Source organism: Garra rufa, chromosome 7 (assembly GCF_049309525.1).
Source record: "Garra rufa chromosome 7, GarRuf1.0, whole genome shotgun sequence".
Classification (NCBI taxonomy): domain Eukaryota; kingdom Metazoa; phylum Chordata; class Actinopteri; order Cypriniformes; family Cyprinidae; genus Garra; species Garra rufa.
Window position 1 is genome coordinate 36,181,334 of NC_133367.1, and position 24,243 is coordinate 36,205,576.

Below are 24,243 nucleotides of genomic sequence, written 5' to 3' on the forward strand. Positions count from 1 at the left end.
TTTGCGCACCCCCAAGAAACTTTGCGTTCGCCCTTAAAACTTCTGTTCTTACATTTAACTTTTGCGCACCCCCAAGAAACTTTGCGTTCGCCCCTAAAACTTCTGTTCTTACATTTAACTTTTGCGCACCCCCAAGAAACTTTGCGTTCGCCCCTAAAACTTCTGTTCTTACATTTAACTTTTGCGCACCCCCAAGAAACTTTGCGTTCGCCCCTAAAACTTCTGTTCTTACATTTAACTTTTGCGTTCCCCCAAGAAACTTTGCGTTCGCTCCTAAAACTTCTGTTCTTACATTTAACTTTTGCGTTCCCCCAAGAAACTTTGCGTTCGCCCCTAAAACTTGTGTTATTACATTTAACTTTTGCGCACCCCCAAGAAACTTTGCGTTCGCCCTTAAAACTTCTGTTCTTACATTTAACTTTTGCGCACCCCCAAGAAACTTTGCGTTCGCCCCTAAAACTTCTGTTCTTACATTTAACTTTTGCGCACCCCCAAGAAACTTTGCGTTCGCCCCTAAAACTTCTGTTCTTACATTTAACTTTTGCGTTCCCCCAAGAAACTTTGCGTTCGCTCCTAAAACTTCTGTTCTTACATTTAACTTTTAATGTGAACTTTAATGTGAACCCCCCAAGAAACTTTGTGCTTGCCCTTAAAACCTCTGTTCCCCCAAGAAACTTTGCGTTCGCCCCTAAAACTTGTGTTATTACATTTAACTTTTGCGTTCCCCCAAGAAACTTTGCGTTCGCCCCTAAAACTTCTGTTCTTACATTTAACTTTTGCGTTCCCCCAAGAAACTTTGCGTTCGCCCCTAAAACTTGTGTTATTACATTTAACTTTTGCGTTACCCCAAGAAACTTTGCGTTCGCCCTTAAAACTTCTGTTCTTACATTTAACTTTTGCGCACCCCCAAGAAACTTTGCGTTCGCCCCTAAAACTTCTGTTCTTACATTTAACTTTTGCGCACCCCCAAGAAACTTTGCGTTCGCCCCTAAAACTTCTGTTCTTACATTTAACTTTTGCGTTCCCCCAAGAAACTTTGCGTTCGCTCCTAAAACTTCTGTTCTTACATTTAACTTTTAATGTGAACTTTAATGTGAACCCCCCAAGAAACTTTGTGCTTGCCCTTAAAACCTCTGTTCCCCCAAGAAACTTTGCGTTCGCTCCTAAAACTTCTGTTATTACATTTAACTTTTGCGTTCCCCCAAGAAACTTTGCGTTCGCCCCTAAAACTTGTGTTATTACATTTAACTTTTGCGTTCCCCCAAGAAACTTTGCGTTCGCCCCTAAAACTTGTGTTATTACATTTAACTTTTGCGTTCCCCCAAGAAACTTTGCGTTCGCCCCTAAAACTTGTGTTATTACATTTAACTTTTGCGTTCCCCCAAGAAACTTTGCGTTCGCCCCTAAAACTTGTGTTATTACATTTAACTTTTGCGCACCCCCAAGAAACTTTGCGTTCGCCCTTAAAACTTCTGTTCTTACATTTAACTTTTGCGCACCCCCAAGAAACTTTGCGTTCGCCCCTAAAACTTCTGTTCTTACATTTAACTTTTGCGCACCCCCAAGAAACTTTGCGTTCGCCCCTAAAACTTCTGTTCTTACATTTAACTTTTGCGTTCCCCCAAGAAACTTTGCGTTCGCTCCTAAAACTTCTGTTCTTACATTTAACTTTTGCGTTACCCCAAGAAACTTTGTGTTCGCTTCTAAAACTTCTGTTCTTACATTTAACTTTTAATGTGAACTTTAATGTGAACCCCCCAAGAAACTTTGTGCTTGCCCTTAAAACCTCTGTTCCCCCAAGAAACTTTGCGTTCGCTCCTAAAACTTCTGTTATTACATTTAACTTTTGCGTTCCCCCAAGAAACTTTGCGTTCGCCCCTAAAACTTCTATTACATTTAACTTTTGCGTTCCCCCAAGAAACTTTGCGTTCGCTCCTAAAACTTCTGTTATCACATTTAACTTTTGCGTTCCCCCAAGAAACTTTGCGTTCGCTCCTAAAACTTCTGTTATCACATTTAACTTTTGCGTTCCCCCAAGAAACTTTGCGTTCGCTCCTAAAACTTCTGTTATCACATTTAACTTTTGCGTTCCCCCAAGAAACTTTGCGTTCGCTCCTAAAACTTCTGTTATCACATTTAACTTTTGCGTTCCCCCAAGAAACTTTGCGTTCGCTCCTAAAACTTCTGTTCTTACATTTAACTTTTGCGTTACCCCAAGAAACTTTGCGTTCGCCCCTAAAACTTCTGTTCTTACATTTAACTTTTGCGTTCCCCCAAGAAACTATGAAGTAAAACTGCGTTCTCTTGCAAAACTTTTGCACCCCCCTAAGAAACATTGCGTTCTCTCTTAAAACTTTTCCATTCTCACCTAAAACTTTTGCGTTCTCTTGCAAAACGGTTGCATTCCCCCCAAGAAATTTTGCATTCGCTCTTAAAACTTTCTTATTCTCTCACAAAACGTTTGCATTCCCAAGAAACTTTGAGTTCGCTCATGAAACGTTTGTGTTCGCTCTTAAGACCTGTGTTTCCACAATACATTTTGAGTCCACTCTTAAAACTTTTGCTTTCTCTCAAGAAACTTTGCGTTCGCTCCTAAAACTTCTGTTATCACATTTAACTTTTGCGTTCCCCCAAGAAACTTTGCGTTCGCCCCTAAAACTTCTGTTATCACATTTAACTTTTGCGTTCCCCCAAGAAACTTTGCGTTCGCCCCTAAAACTTCTGTTATTACATTTAACTTTTGCGTTCCCCCAAGAAACTTTGCGTTCGCTCCTAAAACTTCTGTTCTTACATTTAACTTTTGCGTTACCCCAAGAAACTTTGCGTTCGCTTTTAAAACTTCTGTTATTACATTTAACTTTAGCGTTCCCCCAAGAAACTATGAAGTAAAACTGCGTTCTCTTGCAAAACTTTTGAACCCCCCCCCAAGAAACATTGCGTTCTCTCTTAAAACTTTTCCATTCTCACCTAAAACTTTTGCGTTCTCCTTCAAAACGGTTGCATTCCCCCCAAGAAATTTTGCATTCGCTCTTAAAACTTTCTTATTCTCTCACAAAACGTTTGCATTCCCAAGAAACTTTGAGTTCGCTCATGAAACGTTTGTGTTCGCTCTTAAAACCTGTGTTTCCACAATACATTTTGAGTCCACTCTTAAAACTTTTGCTTTCTCTCAAGAAACTTTGCATTTGCTCTCAATACCTCTGCGTTCCCCCAAGAAACTTTGCATTCGCTTCTAAAACTTCTGTTCTTACATTTAACTTTTAATTTGAACTTTAATGTGAACCCCCCAAGAAACTTTGTGCTTGCCCTTAAAACCTGTGTTCCCCCAAGAAACTTTCCGTCCACTCTTAAAACTTTTGTTCCCCCCAAAAAATGTTCACTTTTAAAACTCTAGCATTTTCTCAAGAAACTTTGCATTTGCTCTTAATGCCTCTGCGTTCACTTCAAGAAACTTAGCTTTCGTTCCTAAAACTATTGCGTTCTCCCAAGAAACTTTGCGTTCACCCTTATCACTTCTCACGCCCTTCTCATTTTGTTCACTTTTACCCCCAAGAAAGTTTGCGTTCGCTGTTAAAACTTTTCCATTCTCTCAATAATCTTTTTCTTAATTTTAGCTCTCAAATGTTTTGTGTTCCCCCAAGAAACTTTCTATTCACTCTTTAAATTTTTCCATTCTCACTTTAAACTTTTGCATTACCTCAACAAACTTTGCATTCCCCCTTTAAAACTTTTGCATTCTCTTGCAAAACATTTGCGTTCCTCCAAGAAACTTTGCGTTCGCTCATAAAACTTTGCCGTTCTCACATAAAACGTAAGCGTTCCCCCAAGAAACATTGCATTCACTCTTAAAACCTCTACGTTCCCCCAAGAAAGTTTGCGTTATCCCAAGAATCATTGCATTCGGTCTTAAAACTTTTGCATTTTCTCAAGAAGCTTTGCATTTGCTTTTAATAAACATTCCCCATTCCCCAAAAAACACCCGTTCTCTTGCAAATCTTTTGCGGTTTCCCAAGAAATATTGCATTTGCTCTTAAAATTTTTCCATTCTCACAAAAAACATATGCGTTTCCAAGAAACTTTGCATTCACTTATAAAACTTGCATTCTCAAAAAAAAAACTGTTCACTTTTGCATTTTCTCAAGAAACTTTTCTGTTCCCCTAAGAAACCTTGGGTTCATTCTTGAAACCTTTGCATTCCTCAAGAAATTTCACATTCACACTTAAAACTTTTATGTTCTCACAAACTCATGCGTTCCTCCAAGAAACTTTGCATTCAGTCTTAAAACTTTTACATTGTCTTGCAAAACTTTTCTTTCCCTAATAAACTTGGAATTCACTTTCAAACTTTTGCATGTGCTCAAGAAACTCTGTGTTTGCCTGTAAAACCTTAGTGTTCACTTACAAAATGTGATGAAAATAATACAAGGTTGGAAGCAGCACTATATTTCCAATCTTTTGTGAGAAGTTGTTTCTCAAGGGAATGCAATACTTTTGTGAGAGCAATATAATTTCTTCTTCCATCTCATTCCCCCTCATCACTATGTCCCCTTTAGGGGCTTCATACAGTACTGCAAAGTATCAATTCACTTTTACATGCAGAACATTTTTTATGACTCTATCACTTTATCTAAACAACATGTTCACTGCCTATGCAGACTAATGTCCTACCTGCAGATCCTTAAGGTAGGCAATCTCATTTGGAAGGGACTCCAGTTTGTTCTCCTCCAGGTCAAGCTCTCGAATTTTCCGTAAGTTCCCAATCCCATGAGGCAACTTCTTCAAGAGATTGTTGGACAATATGAGGACCTAAAGGAACCAAAAAAAAAAAAACAATGAGCCAAAACACAGACTCAACATGACAGAAATGAGTTTGCCATCTTAAAACTGAGTGATGGTAAAATACAGAAGAGTATGTCACCTCTAAAGACACAAGTCCACAGATATCCTCTGGAATCTTGGTAAGCTGGTTTGTTGCCAAGTTCAGCTCCACCATACTGGTCCACGTCCCAAAATCCAGCGGAAGAGACGTTAACTGGTTGTCCTGGAAACAGTTTCAAAAAGGATAGATTGGTATTAAAATTTTGTGCTTAGTCATGCAAAACTAGCAGCAAATATTGCTTATCGGTCAGGTCAAAAAAGTCCACCAGCAACCAGTGCAAGATCTACAGTCAAGCCCTAAATTGTTCATACCCCTGGTATATTCTGACTTAAAGGTACTTTTATTCAACCAGCAAGTTTTTTTTGACCAGAAATGACACAGGCTTCTCCCAAAAGATAATAAGACTATGTACAATTGGCATCATTGTGGAAAAAATATTTCTCAGCTTTTATTTACATTTGAACAAAAAGTGGCATGTCCAAAATTATTCATACCCTTTGCAAACTGTCACAGTCTATGGGAAAATCTAAAGTTCTGTACCATTCCAAATAGTCCAAGCTGTTCTAAAGCATCCTAATTACCCTGATTCATTGGGAACAGCTGTTTTAATCAACTCAACAGGTGAAAAACAGAAGCTCTCTGCTGTTGGTTTGTGGACAGCCATGGCTAAGACAAAGGGGCTCACTGAGGACCTGCGGTTGTGCTTTGTGGCTGCTCACAAGTCAGGAAAGGGCTATAAGACCATATCTGAATGTCACAATGATGCCTCTTGTACATCGTCTTATTATCTTTTGGGAGAATCCTGTGCCATTTCCAGTCAAAAAAAAAAAACTTGCTGGTTAAATAAAAGTTACTTAAAGTCAGAATTTGCCAGAGGTATGAATAATTTCAGGCTTACCTGTATATATCTTTAACAGTGAATAAGCAGATGTGCTCACCTTCATATTGAGCTTGCTGAGCACTTTGGCTCGGGAGAAGATGCCAAAAGGGATCTTGTTGATACGGTTGTGCTCCATGTTGAGTGAGTAAATAGTGGAGAACTGGGACGGGCCGCCCACTGGGTAAGACTGGAAACAGTTTCGTGCCAGCGTCAGACTCGTCAGGTTCACCAGACTGGAGAGAAGACCCTGAGGAGAAATAGACGGGGACCGATATAATATTTATAAAAGGCGACAATGATATAATGATATATGATGTAAAACTGCCAATTGTTAACAAGCTAAACTAAGGCTCACCTCTGGTAACACTGAGATGTTGTTGTTTTCAAGGTTGAGCTCTTCCAGATCTCGGCACTTCGATAAAGATCGAGGGATCGCTGATAATCGGTTGTACCTCAGACCCAGACGGTTTATACATGACAAGTTACCTACAGCAGTAAATGTACATAGTACAATTGAACTCTCACCAAATTAACAACTGACCAAAAGCAGAGCTGTATAGGAAATGTTTTGTAAAGACTGCACCTTGAGTAGATTCTTACCTATAGTCTCAGGTAGGTCAAGAAGTTCATTGTGCTGCAGGTCAAGGTTGGTGATCTGAGTGCAATTGCCGATCTCTTTAGGAAGGTGCTCCAGCTGGTTGTGGGCTACATCCAGAGTAATCAAGTTACAGAGCTCACCTATAACACAAGCCGACAGAATCATTGCAAATGAACACTGAACTTTCATATGTAAAATGATGATTTAAAGGGATTTTGTGTAATGATACAAATTTATACATGAGACATGATCCAGGGTACCCCCAGCATCCTCCAAATGAAATTCAAGGCTTTTTAAGACCTTTTTAATACCATTTCAAATGAAATTCAATGCCAACTTCATACCCATTCCGACAGAAGTATGAGGGGAAAATGTCAAATCTGTATAAATTTTGAACCCTAGAAAATAATTATGTACAAGTGGGCTACTTGAATTAAATTAAACATTTTATTTAAATTATCAGTTATATTTAATACATACGCAACAGCGTAACACACATTTGATTTGTAATAAACAAATAAATTTGAACTTCGCAGCTCTGCTGCCTTGGCTGCAATTTTTTCAATACACAAATATCAAGCAAGTAATTTTATTTCACTATTTGGTGTATCTGCAGAATTTTTAAATATCAATTTAAGGCAATTTATGACCCTTTTTGAGAGCTGCACAAGTAAAATGAACAGTATGAGTAGGATTGGACAGTGTAATGTAGAATATTCAGCAATAAAATGGCATGATTTATAATTCAGATACAGGTACACACAAAAACAAAATAGCTTATACAATGCCATTTCAGCCTTTATACCATTAAAAGGGATAAATTGAGTATATAGTTTATTTCTATATTTAAAACATAAATATTACTGTCTTAATTGTTTAGATATTGAGAAGGCACATTAACTTCTTTCACATTTACAACTCTTTGTGGTTGCTGCATAAAAACAGGTCGATAATTGCAATCATTTGACAAACAGCTGAAAAAATGTGGAAATAAAATGTCATTCTCCGTCACGGGGGGGCGCTTTAGGAGCGCCAGAGCCATATAAAAAGAGAGTTGCGACACTCCCATAGGCTTCCATAGGAACTGAGGAATGCGGAAGTAAAGCGTGTCATGGAGCTGTCAATAGTTCCAAACAACCAATAGCTCCTCCATTGAAGCCCATTCATTTCAGCGCTTCTCAAGCACAGTCGCAAGTATATTGAAGAAATTACTGCATTTCTTTACATTTTAACGCATCAGTTGACCTCTCGAAAAACTGGCCAATAGTGGTGTTTTATGAAGCGTGTTATAGTTAATGTTTATCGTTAAAAAATAAACAGTTAAACTGTAAATGCAGCTGGATAACGTGAGAAACACCGTAATAGCGACCATAACCAGATACTAGTTGTCATATTTTTATGTTTTTAGTCTTTCTGCAATCTTTCTCTCACTGTAGGAGGTTGAATGAGTTTCAGTAAAGACTGCATTCAAGAAACACGATAAAAATGTATGCTGAATGCAATTCGTTGCCTTGTGTTTTTTAAACATTATTTTCATCTTTTCTATTATGTTAAATGCCATTTTTGCTTGCCTTTTATAATATTCACTTATGTTGTATATTTGAATATCATAAAACAAGAGTAAATTACTTTTTTTTTTATTTAACATTAAATCGTTAAATCGAAACATACTGTATAAAAAAAAGTGTTTGATCATGTCCAAATACACATGCAGATGTATTTAACCTTAAATATTACACTAACTGTAATCTAAATACTATATTAGAAAATGTTATCTTTTAAATGGTCAGGATCATTATTGCACATATTAAGTACAAAAAACCTCCTCAAAATATTTACTAAATAGAACTTAACTATATATATTACAGTTATTTAATTGAATAAAAGTTACACTTAAGGTGTTTGGTCACATTTGACTGCCAAAGAGTATGAGAACATATTAATTATGTCTCTTTATCACTCCCCAGAATAAAATGCGATTGTAAAGCGTATTCAGAGAAGTTATCAATACACAATCAATGCACATTATGTGTTAATAATTACTCGAAATTGCTGCAAATATAGTAAAACTGCTGTCTATCCTATTTAACTCCATTCAAACACATTGACAGCGCGGAGTTGTTTGGAACTATTGAGAGCTCCATGAACCACGTGACCGTACGGCGGCGAGATCAAAGCGTGTCGCAACTCTCTTTTTATATGGCTCTGAGGAGCGCTGAAATATTACGGTTTCCCTAGTAACGGCTGTATACAAAACAGCATTGACGCAGTTTTATCAGACATGAAATGAAAATGCCAACGACATGTTTCTGAGGACAGTCGGTTCCCTTCAGATACATTCATATAAAGACATCCGTGTGGCGTTTTGACCTTAAAACGTGCAGTACCTATGTTTTTATTCAATGACATCATTGCCTTTTGAAGTATAATCCAGCCCTATCGCGATTCTCGTCTTTCCCTCCCCAAATGTTAGACCTCCTAAATTATAATTGACATTTCTTATGCTATTTAACATATTTAAAACGTTTAATGGCCTTAAATTTGATACAACTAAATTGAGGAGTTTTTGGACCTGGCAGGAGCCCTCTAACTTACTTTACGATAGCCCGTCTGGCTGGCAGTTCACTTTATTGTAAAACTGTAACGTTAAATGGTGGAAGAGATTTGCCGTGCTTCCACAGTTTGATACAGCTGATTTATAACATTCCCTGCAGATGGGCTGTTTTTGCTGCTCATAGGAAATTTTAAATCTGAACCATCTCCAGATAAGTGAACCATTGTTTTTCATTTTACTGACCAGTATGTTTTCTGTGTTGACCGGCGTTGCGTGTTCCTGTTTCCTTCTGTTTCGCGCAGAACCCGCACGCGCATGTGTGGCCTCAAACCATATCGATATGAAAGATATTGGATAATCCCGCATCGCGTTGGGGAATCATATACATATATCCCCAGAACTCGATTTTCCGCCCAGCCCTACCTAGTAACCATAGTAACGGGTGCGCACGCTTTCGCGCTTTCTGCTATGACGTGGAGCGCGAGGTGCACTCAGCTTTACGCTGCATGAATTTTTAATTAACCTACATTAGTAACAGTTAATTTTGTTACGGTATGATCTTAATCCTAGGAAAGGCAAAAATAAATAAAATAAGACCTTTGTAATGAAATCCAAGACTTTGCATACCAAATTCAAGGCTTTTAAGGCCTTAATTTGAGATTATCAAATTTAAGACTTTTTCAATGCTTTTAAGACCCCGCGGGTACCCTGTGATCAGATTTGTTAGCCAATGAGAAGACTGAGGCTTGTTTGGCCTGTGAATCATTTTGTGCAATTCCAAACCAGCTATATATGGAAAGCAGAAAGCTGATAAGATATTGACAAGTCAATAATTATTTTTATGTTACGGCCTATAAGACTGAAATCAATGAAACCATATAAATAAACAGATAGACAGAACGATAGACTGAACGATAGACAGAACATTAGATAGAATGATAGATAGATCGATAGATAGACAGATAGACAGATAGACAGATATATAGATAGATAGATAGATAGATAGAACAATAGACAGAATGATAGACAGAACGATAGATAGAACGATAGATAGATAAAACGATAGATAGATAGATAGATAGATAGATAGATAGATAGATAGATAGATAGATAAATAGATAGATAGATAAAACAATAAATAGAAAGATAGACAGAATGATAGATAGAACGATAGATAGAATGATAGATAGAACGATAAATAGAACGCTACATCGACAGATAGAACGATAGACAACAATAGACGGAACAATAGACAGAACGATAGAACGTTAGATAGAATGATAGATAGACAGAACAATAAATAGAACGATAGATATATAGACAGATAGAACGATAAATAGAACGATAGATAGAACGATAGAACGATAGAACGATAGAACGATAGATAGATAGATAGATAGATAGATAGATAGATAGATAGATAGAACAATAAATAGAACGATAGACAGAACGATAGATAGACAGATAGACAACAATAAATAGAACGATAGACAGAACGATAGATAGATAGACAATAAATAGAACGATAGACAGAATGATAGATAGAATGATAGATAGAATGATAGATAGAACGATAAATAGAACGCTACATCGACAGATAGAACGATAGACAACAATAGACGGAACAATAGACAGAACGATAGAACGTTAGATAGAATGATAGATAGATAGACAGAACAATAAATAGAACGATAGATAGATATAGATAGACAGATAGAACGATAAATAGAACGATAGATAGAACGATAGATAGATAGAACGATAGATAGAATGACAGACAGACAGACAGACAGACAGACAGACAGACAGATAGATAGATAGATAGATAGATAGATAGATAGATAGATAGACAAAATAATAAATAGAACGATAGACAGAATGATAGATAGAACGCTAGATAGAGATAGAACGATAGATAGAACGACAGACAGATAGGTAGACAGAACGCTAGATAGAACGATAGATAGATAGGTAGAACGCTAGACAGATAGAACGATATATAGACAGATAGATAGACAGAACGATAGATGGAACACTAGACATAGATAGAACGATAGGTAGACAGATAGATAGACAGAACGCTAGATAGATAGAACAATAGATAGAACGCTAGTTAGAACGCTAGTTAGATATAGAATGATAGATAGAACAATAAATAGAACGAGACAGAATGATAGAATGCTAGATAGATATAGATAGAACGATAGATATAGACACATAGATATAGACACACAGACAGATAGACGGATAGAACAATAACACGATAGAACGATAGATGATAGATGGATTCGATAGTTTTCAGCATGATCTCACTCACCGATCTCGGCGGGCAGCTGTTTAATCTTGTTCTCCCGGATGCTGAGCATGGTGAGCTTGGACAGATTCTTGATGTCCTTCTCGACGGTGGTGATCCGATTGAAGCGCAGGTAGAGCGTGGTGAGGGAGGCGACGCGGTAGACCACGGCCGGGATCTCCCGCAGCTTGTTGTGCCGCAGGTCGAGCATACGCAGCTTCTTCAGGTTGTCCAGCGATTCGGGCAGACTGGTGAGGGAGTTCTCGCTGAGCGCCAGCGTCACCAGCCCCGACAGGCATCCCACCTCGGCCGGCAGGCTTTGCAGCTTGTTGCTGTACAGGTAGAGCTCGGTCAGCTGGGTCAGCTCCTTGATGGAAGAGGGCAACAGATGGATGGACCTCTTGGACAGGTCCAGGCGCATAGAGTTCTCCTCACGGCACTTGTTCAGCTCCTTGACCACCTCCGCGTTGCTGGATTTTTTGCGCGTGCTCGGCGGCGGGTTGGGCCGCTTTATCGTGCTGTCCAAGGTGAAGGCCACCGCGGGCGACGCGCCGCTCGTGTCTTTCTTCCCGTCTTTGGCATCTTTCCCTTTGGTTTTGGATTTCCCTTCGGCTTTGGGTTCCCTCTCCTTAGAGTCTTTATCTTTGCCCAGAGTACTGCTCATGGCGAAAGCCCCGCTGCCCAATGGCACATGGGACCCCTCAGTCTCTCGCTCTCTTGCTCTCACTCTAGTATTTTGTTCGCTATTCAAGGGCGTCGAACCAAAGGGAGGGCCTCTTATATCTGCGTGTGCTCATACATACCTGTGTTTCTTCACCAGCCTTGGTGGACCAAGCAGTCTGTACTCCCTCAGGGGTTAAATCTCCATCGGGACGACCCGTGTTTGCTGTAGTCGGTGGGGCGAGGAGGCCAGCAGCCTCATGCTTGTTTGATCCACACTCTTTCCCTCGGCTCGGCTAGAGCTGTTGCGCACAGACGGCTCGCCGGGATTCACATCCTTTGGCTGTTGAAACAAAACAAATGTTTTGAGTTAAAAAAACAAAAACTTACAGACAACGTACTCACCCCCTTGTCATCCATGTCTTTCTTTCTTCAGCTGTACAGAAATTATATTTTTGGGGGAAAATATTTCAGGATTTCTCTCCATATAGTGGACTTCTATGGTGTCCACGAGTTTGAACTTCCAAAATGTAGCTTTAAATGTGGCTTCAAAAGGCTCTAAACGATCCCAGCCAAGGAAGAAGGGCCTTATCTACTTGGTTATTTTAAAAATAAATAAATAAATTTATATACTTTTTTAACCTTAAATGATCATGTTGTCTAGCTCTGTGTGAACTGTGTTTTTCGGTTCAAGACAGTTTATTACAATTACTATTGATTATCAAATTTTTTTTATTTATTTTTTTCACTATCAAAAACAATTATTTAATAATTATCTAATAAAAAAATAATCAAAAACTATTAATTATCTAATAAAAAATAAAAAAAATGTTCTATCAAAAACTTTTAATTGTCTACTATGTAGAGCTTTTTTTACTATCAAAATATATTATCTAATTTAAAAAAAAAAAATTTACTATCAAAAACTATTATATAATAATTATCTTTTTTTTCCATTTTTTCCACTATTAAATACTATTAATTACCTTCTAATAATAAATCATTTTATCACTATCAAAATATGAATTATCCAATAATTCTCTCTAATAAAACATATTTTTTCACTCTCAAAAACTATTATCTAAAAAAAACATCAAAAACTATAGTTTTAATAAACTATCAAAAAAATGTTTTAATAACAAAAAAATAATATTTTCACTATCGAAACCTATTACTTAATTATCTACTAAAAAAATATTTTTTTCACTATTAAACACTATTAAATTACCTAATAAGAAAATAACATTTTTTACTATTAAAAACTATTAATTATCTAATAAAAATCCTTTTCAATCAAAAAATTATCATCTAATAAATATCTAATTTTTTTTAAACTATTACCTAATAATTTTATTAAAAAAGTCTTTCACCATTAAAAAAAACTGTTCTATTATAAATGTTCTATTAAATCTACTGATGTTCTAATAATTATTTAATTAAAGAATATATTTTTTACTATTAAAAATGATTAATTATCTAATAATTATCTTCTTCAAATCTTCTAAAAAACATCATCTAATAATGTTTTAATAATACAAAAAATATTTTCACTATCAAAACTTATTATTTAATAATTATCTAATAAAAACTCAAATTTTTACTCAATTTTCAAAACCTATTAATTATTCTCATAAAAATTCTAATTTTATTTTACTTAAACAATGAATTATCTAATGGTTTTTTTATTCACTATCAAAAACTATTATCTAATAAAACATATTGTTTTACTATCGAAAACTTTTATCTAATAAAAATCTTTATCAAAAACTATTAATCAATAATTATCTAATTTCAAATAATAAAAAATAATAATAATATATATATATTACTAATATATATATTATATAATAATATATATAATAATATATACAAATTATTATCTAATATCTAATCATTTTTTTCACTATAAAAAACTGAATTATTCAATAATCTCTAATAAAGTTTTTTTTTACTTTCCAAAACTATTATTTTATTACTATCAAAAACTTTTATCCAATGTTTTTTTTTAATTCCACTATCAAAACCTATCAATTATTTAATAATTATCTAATAAAGAATCTAATTATTGACTATGAATTACCTAATAATTACCTTTTTTTTAAATCAAAAACTCTCATCTAATAACATAAAAAAATCTTTTCACTATCAAAAACTGTACTGTATATTTATTATGTATAATAAATATACAGTATGGTTGTTTGTGTTTGCTGTTTGTATTTTGTGGAATGTATTTAAATTGTTCTTGTATTACATTTTACTGTGAAGCACTTTGTGATGTCTATCTGTGAAAAGTGCTTTATAAATAAATTTTTACTTACTATATATATATAAACACACACACACACACACACATCTATATATTAAAGAAAAAAATATATATTTATATATTATATAAATGATATACAAGTGTTTACATACAAACGCATATAACTATTTTTAAATATATACTTGTGTGTATTTATAACACAAAATACACAGTACATACACAGTATGAAATGAAATGTTTTCCTCAAAAAACAATTTCTTTATGACTGAAGAAATCTGTACATTTTTGTGCTGGAAGAACTACTCCTTTAAGACGCACAATGCTGGGAATGACTTGCAGACAAAAGTTGCATTTAGTTTTCAGATGTGAGAAAGGTAAGAGCTTCCATCAGTGACGCAAATGTGTGAGCCGCTAACTAATAAACACACAGTTCCTTCCTGTATGCCCCGCACCGCAAGCGCTTTCAGGAAGGAGCGGCATCGGGCCGTCAACGGTCAGCCACTTCAGGCAATTAAGTGCAATTAAATCTCCAATCTCTTTCGGCGATGCATCAGATGATCTTCTGCTGGAGGATTTGCGGGAACTTATTAACCACCCTGGAACAAAAATTACACAGGCCACTTTTACGCCAGGAGAAGCTTGGGAGCGTTTGACTGATAGAAAAGAGTGTGTGTTAGAGCCATTTTGAGGATGTGGAAAAAGCCAAGCTAGTTTTTTTTTCTTTTAAATCAAAAGCATAACTGGTTTTGTTTGATTGGAAAGTAATACAGTTGGCTTTTATATTGTCATCTTGCTTAAGCTAATACGAGTTCACCTAAAAATGAAGGCAGCTTTGGCTCTCAGGCTTGCTGAAAAGCAGCATGATATATGGGTTGACCAAGTATTAAGCAAATAATTGGGAAAGTAATCTCTAGATTACTGGTAAAAAAAAAAAAAAAAAAAGAATCAACAGATAAATCAAAATAATCGTTAGTTGCAGCCTTGGTTAATAGCGTATCCGAGACACAATTTTTTTTTTTCTATATGTTAGATCTTTTTTTCTTTTCTTTTTTTTTTTAAGAGTTATCTAATAATTAATTATCTAATAAAAAATTTTTTTTTTTACTATTATCTAATAATTATGATGATTATGATAATAATTATAACAATTACTATTAAAAAATGTATTGTCTAATAATTATCTCATTAAAATCTAATTTGTTGCTATCAAAACTATTAATTATCTAATACTTACCTACTAAAAAAATCTGATTTTATACCATCAAAAAAACTTTAATAATTATCAGTAAAAATAAATTAGATAATTAATAGTTTTTGAAAAACACTGTATTATTCAAAAACTATTAATTATCTAATAATAATAATTTTGTTTAATTATTATTACTATTATCTAATAATTACGTAATAAAAAAATCCCTTTTTTACTATTAAAAACTATTAATTATCAAAACATTATCTAATAAAAAAAAAAAAAATTCAAATCAAATACAGAAAAACATATTTTTTACTATCAAATCTATATTATCTAATAATTATCTAATTAATAGTTTTTGAGAGTTAAAGTCAATTTATTAAATAATTATTAGTACATAATAGATTTTGTTAGTAAAAAAATATTTTTTTTAAATAAAAAAGCTTTTACTATGAAAAACTATTCATTATAATGTATAATAATAAAAAAGTAAGAATTATCAAATAATTTTTTTACTATGAAAAACTATTACCCAATTATTATTTAATTAAAAAACTTTTTTCACAATCAAAACCTAATTATTTAATAACATCTAATTAAATATATATTTTTTACAATCAAAACTATTATCTAATAAAAAGCCAGATTTTGCACAATCAAAAACGAAAAAAACTTTTATAATTATCTAATAAAATATATTTTTTACTCTCAAAAACTATTATATAATTATTATTTAGTAAAAAAATCTATTTTACTACCGAAACCTATTATTTAATAAGTATCTAATAAAATATTTTTTCTTTACTATCAGAAAATATTAATTGTCTAATATTATCTAATAAAAATATATATTTTTACTATGAAAAACTATTAATTATCTAATAATTATCTAATAAAAATTTATTTTAACTATTGTAAACTAATACAATGCCTAATAATTTAAAAATTATCTAATAAAAAATCTTTTTTTACTATCACAAAATGATTATCTAATAATTATCTCATTCAAATATTTTATCATCAAAAACTATTATTTAATATCTAATTAAAAAAACACTTTTTTACAATTAAAAATCTGTTTTTCTCACTATTAAAACCAATTAATTATTTAATAATTATCTAATAAAAGATCTAATTTATTACTATCAAAAACTAGTAATTATCTAATAATTATCTAACAAAAAAATTAACAAAAATAAAATATAAAACAAAATAAATTGCATTGATCATATTTGTGACCCTTGACCACAAAACCAGTCACAAGGGTCAATTTTTTGAAATTGAGATTTATACGTTATACGAATAAATAAGCCATTGACGTATGGTTTGCTAGGATAGGACAATATTTGGCCTAGATACAACTCTTTGAAAACCTAACGGGTGCAAAAAAAATTTAAATATTGAGAAAATCACCTGAAGTTCTTAGCAATGCATATTTCGACCCATACAATGTATTTTTGGCTGTTGCTATAAATATACCCGTGCTACTTATGACTAGTTTTGTGGTCAATGGTCACATTTCATTTATACCTAGGTGCACATGTACAATGACAACCCTATTTTCTAAAAAAAAAAAAGGACAAAAAAAAAAAATCCACAATTAGCGTTTGAAAAGCCCTTGCACGACTGTTTACTTGCTCACAAAAAAACAAAAGGCAGTTTTGCATTGGCTTTCCATCAATCCCAGGAACAGAAGCGGTGTACCTTTACCTGTTAGACGCCTCAAAACGTTCATTAAATCACAAATGATATTCAACACCCAGTAATCCAATCAAAACCACAACCAGCTCCGAATCGGTAGCGCCTCAGCACTCTGCGAGATGCTATCTTTGCATTAGCATGTGTTTCTCCGTCCTGTATTGTGAAATTCAAAAGTGTGTGCAGCTGAAGGGCTCGGCGTGTGCGTGTGCCTAGTCCAAGCCCAGATCAGAGCTGGAGAAAGGTTAATGCCACAGGGAATAATCTTTGGGAGTGCTCTTCAAAGCTCAGGCCTCCCGCAGGTCAGAAGACCTTTATGGCCAAAGCGTCCAGCTCGTCTGCAATAGTAATAATAAAGCTATACTCAATGTGTACATGAAGACTTGCATGTCAAGTGCACCAACCTCCTTAACCCTTGTGCATTGTTCACATTCACTACCCTCTCATTTTGTTCGTGGATGAAAACATACACTAAATTAAACTGCTGTAAAAATGTATCAGATAAATATTTTTTTGAATTTTTTTGCATAAATCTGTTAATCAACCTCAGTCCTGATCAAAACTACCGAATCTTTTGAAAAAAAAAAAAAAATCAGGATTTTGACCCTTTAATTGCCAAGTTCATAAATGATGTCACTGATTTTGAAAAAAAAAAACAAAATTGAAAATTATATTTTCAATATAAAAGGTAATTGTGGACTGGATTTTTTTAACCTTTTTAACAGTCTTGGACATGTGAAAGATTAGTAAGAAGTAGGGGTGGGCGGTACACCGGTGTCATAGTCAGCACCGGTGTGACATTGCGCCACGACATGGATTTTCTAATACCGTCAATACCGTAATAAATCAATTATGTGCCTCGAACGGCTGCATTTACATCAATAATAGCTAATTCTAAATAATAAGGCATTAAATTTTCTTCAAACGTTCAGTTGTGGTCTGAATACCTGTCCTTATACTATATATTTTGTTGTAAATAAAAAAATTAAACATATTCGTATCAGCTTTGCAGGTGGTAGGTAAAAGGGGAGTGGCCATTAAACGACTGGTGAAACATCGTGAAGAAAGGTCGGGCCTGTAGCCTATACTGTTTCCACCTGAGCCTGGTACGGCACGGCACGATTACAAACCGTTCTCGGCCCGGAATTCTCGGCACGGTTAGACAACCGTACTATAATATGCCATTATACTCCATAGAACTCTATGTAAAACTAAGCTTTTTTTTTTGCAAAGGCCTATCTAAAGGGTTAATGGGGCCAACTGATAATCAACAGTAAAATTTACTAATTTTACCTCTTCCCAACAGGGAAAACCACAAACTAGGGTTGTCACGATACCATAAAAATGACTTACGATACTATACCAGCTGAAGTATCACGATACCAAGCAGTATTCTGTTAATTTAAAATTCAAATCTACAAAATGAATAAAAAAAAAATCATAAATAAAAAGATGTAAATGAAAACAGGCAAGATTTTTCTCTGAATACTTCACTAATGTGAATAAATGACTGGCTATTGTTATCCATGAAATCATGTCAACAAAAGTCATCTGAGCACTGCACAGAAGCTTCATAGAGTGACATTTAGATGTGGTATTTATGCATTTAGACTGTACTTATAATTGCATAAATAATGTTATAAGATAAATGTTTTAAATACAAAACTCTGAATATAGAAATATGTTGGAAAAGAATGGAACATGACGGGAAACTTAAAACCGCCAGCAGATGGCAGCAGTGTTCCTGATTGAATCACTGAGTTGTTCAAACGATTCTTTCAAAACGGCTGAATCATTCAGGGGTGAATCAAATGACTCGTTTTTATGAATGGCTTAGTGAATCAGTGATTCGCCCAAACTAACGCGAATTCAGATTCGAACACAGAAACGAAACTAAAACATCTTGCTCGTGTCTTATTGCTGAACTGTCACGAGCATTTTTGCTGCCATATCTTAAAATTTCCAAGTTAGCAGCTTGTGTATTAAAACGTATTAATTTATAATTTTAAAAATACATATATATAATGATTGATAAGAACCAAGTGCAAAACCACTATGTTAATGAATGGAATTGCATTCGTGATCGCAAAGATGCTTCCAGAAACGAATTATTACACATGTTCTAAAAGTGGGCAAAGCGAAAATTCTGTCTAAATTTTGATGTTTAATAATTGATTCTTGGGCTGATATTTTTCTAAATAACATTAGACAGTCGTCTGAATTAGTGATGCTCCGATCGATCGGCAACCGATCATGATCGGCCGATTTTGGCTAAAAATAGCTTGATCGGCAAACCCAAAAAGCGCCGATCAAAAAAGCCGATCACTTGACGTAAATTACTCGCGCAACTTTTTCCACACGTGCATGCACGGCGCCTAGGTAAACAACAGCAGAACGGAGCTTACCAGTGGCAACATGCAACATGAGTACTACATTCTTTATTAGTTTTGTAAGGGTAGTTTTGTTATTGGGCATGTGACGTGTACAGAGCGCTGACTGTAGTCTTGCCGGAGAAGTTAATGTATAGGTTACTTTCGGTTTCATTCTGAGTGGTGAATGTGCGTGCTTGAATGTAAATGAATGTATCTTTCTATACCCGTCATATTGCAATAATGTTACCGCTGTATGTCTGATTGTTGTCATCAGTTCATGTTGTAGTTCAGTCCATATAGAATGAAGAGAAACGGTGCGCGTGTAATTCGCATGCGTATGTTTAGCGCCATTTCATCGCTTCGTAATTCTAATAGACGCATATAGATGTTACTGAGGTGAATGTTTATGTTTCCTATATACAGACAGATTCTGATATATAATATGATAATATGATATAATATGATATATAATGTCACGACAAGTTTCTGAAGCATCCTAGAACGGATAATAATAATAACCGTCTTGCTATCGTCAAACCCTGGTGAAAAAAACAGCATATGCTGCTTGGTTATGTTTTGGTGCTGGGATGCTGGTTTTAGCTGGTCCTTTGCTGGTTCATGCTGGTTCTTTGGCTGGTTAATGCTGGTCCTTCACCAGCAACATGAACAGCATAAACCAGCAAAGGACCAGCATAAGCCACCATAAACCAGCATCCCAGTACCAAAACATAGCTAAGCAGCATATGCTGTTTTTTTTTTTTTTCAGCAGAGAAGGCATCAGCAACTGGCGATTGTCGATACACAATACTATCGTCTCTAACCCTAACTTGGTGGTTCTTCAAGATCTTGACTGTAGCCTTTTTCTAGATTTTTTTTTTCAACATAGTTAATTTAGAGTCAGTTTCATTTCTACAAATGGTGCAAACTCTGCTAGATTATAGATCAAAGATTCCCATTCTCCTGCCATTCTGTGATCGGCAGTGATCGGCAATCGGCAGATCATGATCTTGGTGATCGGTAATCGGTGATCGGCCCCAAAAATGCTGATCGGAGCATCTCTAGTCTGAATCAGACCCTCTCTTCTGAAACTGCAGCGTGAACAAGGACATGCGCGTGCAGCTTCTCATTTCAAACTGAACTGAAGCATGGTGAAACACTGAATAGCATATAAAGCCTATACACCGCTTGTACTACACAAAGCACAGCAGAAAGACATTTTGGCAGTCAACTTGTAATGTTTCTGCTGGCGTGCATGAACGTTTTAAACAGTGTTCCTGCCGTGCATACAACATATCTTATGGTGCTACCGTTTGGACGATACTACCGTTTCAAAAATGCAATGGCACCGCGGGTATTTGTAAGCTTTAGTATCGCGATATACCGTTGTACCGGTATACCGTGCAACCCTACCGCAAACAATCAAGAATTCATCATTATATGGTGTCATGGCTTTGCAATCAAAAAATGTCATTATAATGGAAGTCAATGGGGCAAAAACAGCCACAAACAATAAATGAGGGAGAAAAAAATGAAAATCTGATGCTGCGCCAAAACTAACAATGCATGAAAGCCAATGTTCTTACTAATCTTTCACATGTCCAAGACTGTTAAAAAGGTAAAAATAAGGAAAATAAGTCATTTTATGTTTTTTTTTTTCCCAAAAAAAAAACATATTTATGAAATTGGCAATTAAAGAGTCAAAATCCTGAATTTTTTCAAAAGATTTGGTAGTTTTGATCAGGACTGAGGTTGATTAAGAGATTTATGCAACATAAATAAATAAATAAATAAATAAATTTATCTGATAAATTTTTACAGCAGTTTAATTTAGTGGATGTTTTCATCCACGAACATAACGAGAGGGTAGTAAATTTGCCCAGAGCATACGGTTGAGTTTTTGAAAAAGTTCAAAGCATTTTCTTAAAATATGTGTCAAAATAAGATTTCTCACAAAAAAATAATGTAATTCTCTGTAACAGAGAAAAAGTTGTGGCCAAATTAAGACTCAACAGCACCCCTCAGTGGACGAAAACGTCCCCAACAACACATAAGGGTTAAATTAAAGAGTAGGGCTGTTAAACGATTATTCGTGATTAATCGCATTCAAAATATGTTTGGTGTTTACATAATATGTCTGTGTGTGCTGTGTATATTTGTTATGTATATGAGAACACACACAATTATAATTGTATTTTTACTTTTATAATCGATTTTTATTTCGGATGCGATTAATCGCGATTAATCGTTAGATTAATTCCTATCCAAGATGCAGATGAGTTCCTTCACAGGAACAGATTTGGAGAAATGTAGCATTACATCATTTGCTTACCAATGGATGTTCTGGAGTGAATGGGTGCCGTCAGAATTAGAGTCTAAACAACTGATAACAACACCACAGTAATCCACAGCACTCAAGTTCATCGGTTAACATCTTGTGAAGCCAAAAGCTGCATGTTTGTAACATAAATCCATCGTTAAGATTTTTTTTAATGTTTTTAACTTTAAACCATTGCTTCCAGCTAAAATAGTCCACCATATTCGCAAGTGAAACAAGTTGAAAAAAGTTGTCTTGTCAGAATCAGGAGGGAAATATGCAAAACTATTCATTATCTAATAAAAACATCTATTTGTTTCCTATCTAAAACTATTACTTATCTGTTAATTGTAAATAATATTTTTATTATCAAAAACTTTTATCTAATAAAAAAATTCCACCATCAAAAACTAATACTTATCAAATAATTATCTGATAGAAAATAGATTTTTATTATTATCAAAAACTATTATTTATAAAAACTTTTCACTATAAAAAACTTATCTAATTTTCACAATTATTAGTTATATTATCTAATCAAATGAAATCAATTTTTTACTATACTTTTTTTTAAATAAAACAATGTTTACTATCAAAAACTATTATCTAAAAAAATCACTATTAAAAACTATAATCTAATTTTTCACAAACATTATTGATTTGATTACATGATATAATTAATTTATCTACTATCAAGAAATGATTATCTAATAATTTAATAAAAATATTTTTACTATCAAAAACTATTATCTATTTTCACAAACAAATTATATTATATTAATATTTTACTATCAAAACCAATTCATTATCTATTAATTACCTAATCAAAAAGCTATTCATCATCTAATAATTAATCTAATTTAAAAACTAGATTTTTTTACTATAAAAAACAAATAATTATCTAATACAAAATCTAAATTTTACCATCAAAAACTAATAATTTTTAAAAAAAATTCGCAAAAACTATTAATTATCTAATAGAAAAAAATCTATTTTTTACTATAAAAGACCAATTATCGAATAATTATCTAATAAAAAATACATTTTATTACTATCAAAAACTATTATCTAAGAATTATCTAATAAAACATTACGATCAAAAACTATTACCTAATAATTATCTACCATCAAAAACAAATTATCTAATAAAAAATATATTTTTTTACTATCAAAAATTGTTATCCAATAATTATCTAATAAAATATTTTTTTCATTATCAAAAACTATTAATTATCTAACAAACTTATTTTTACTATCAAAATAATATCAATTATCTAAAAACTACAGATATTCACTTTCTCCACTGAAAAAGTCTGAATATTGTCTAAATCAGCAAATGTACAGAGACCAAGGACTGTACAGTCTAATACATCTTTAAACAAATATGTTAGTGGATTTTGATGTGAGAAGACAAGAGGATGAACTTTTGATTATGGACTTGTATTTTGGCTAGTTTTTTAACAAACACACAGCTTTTAACTTCACAAGACATTAACTGATGGACTGGAGTGGTGTGGATTATTGGGATGTTTTTATCAGTTTGGACTCTCATTCTGACGGCACCCATTCACATCCATAGGTGAGAAAGTAATGCTACATTTCTCCAAATCTGATGAAGAAACAAACTCATCTACATCTCGGCTGGCCTGAGGGCGAGTGCATTTTCAGCAAGTTTTCATTTTTGGGTGACCTACTCCTTCAGCGTGTCAAACATTTACTGACCTCCACTACCACTGAAAGTGTAACTGTTTTCCTGAAGCTCAGACAAAACAACTTTCAGATTCGTGACCTTCCACCGACTAATCTTGGTTACATCTTGAGGTGAGCAGAGTGCAAGAGTGAACTGCAGCAGTTTCTGCTGACCCGTCTCTTCACACGCAGTCAAAAAAAACGCTTTGTTTGCATTGTAAACGGGTCACTTTGTCAGCCACTCTGATGTCTTTGATTCATTGTGGGATTTGTGTTTCTTCTGTCAACTTTAGATGCTGACACTGTTACACAGTGACAACTCTTTTAAATGAGATGCAGGTAAGCCCGCACGACTTCAGATAAGCTCCCTATAAATCCCAAAGCTGCGATATTTCACGGAAAGCCACTTGATACCACTTCTGCATGAGCCACTGGTTTCGCAGAACAAGTCTGCCATGAGGGAAGAGCACAACAATACAAACATTGCAGATCAATATTAAAACAAACACCGAACCTTCATCTAACTGAACACAGAAAGAAGACCAAAATCACTTTACTGGTGTTTAAAACATGGGCTATGGTAAATGGTAGCCATCAAATGGTAGCCCTTTCTAACAGGGATGCGCACAAGCGTTCACCAGTGACAGTAATGATTGATCAGGAAAGTACATTAAGCGTGGGACTTTTTCAGCTTATCAAAATAGCTCGTATCATTTGAAGATCTGTAACAAGCTTGCACAGCTAATTTTGTTCCACATGTGGTGCAAGACCATAAAAGCATCAAAATGTGATGTGGGAGCCAAACACATCCATCTGACAGTTAAATGTATGTATACAGTTGAAGTCAA

General features: G+C 34.3%; 1 protein-coding gene across 3 annotated transcripts in view; it reads right to left on the bottom strand.

Annotated features, from left to right (window-relative positions):
• The window catches only part of shoc2 (SHOC2 leucine rich repeat scaffold protein), a 44,556-nt gene that overhangs the window by 5,760 nt on the left and 14,553 nt on the right, over nucleotides 1–24,243 (bottom strand). For all 3 annotated transcript variants that reach the window (XM_073844152.1, XM_073844150.1, XM_073844153.1), the window contains exons 2-7: nucleotides 11,229–12,207; nucleotides 6,360–6,497; nucleotides 6,115–6,245; nucleotides 5,818–6,006; nucleotides 4,919–5,041; nucleotides 4,669–4,806 (exon numbers count right to left, since the gene is read on the bottom strand). In XM_073844152.1, coding sequence (XP_073700253.1) covers nucleotides 4,669–4,806; nucleotides 4,919–5,041; nucleotides 5,818–6,006; nucleotides 6,115–6,245; nucleotides 6,360–6,497; nucleotides 11,229–11,868 — 1,359 coding nt within the window. In that variant the 5' untranslated portion in view covers nucleotides 11,869–12,207. The remainder of the gene's footprint in view (nucleotides 1–4,668; nucleotides 4,807–4,918; nucleotides 5,042–5,817; nucleotides 6,007–6,114; nucleotides 6,246–6,359; nucleotides 6,498–11,228; nucleotides 12,208–24,243) is intronic.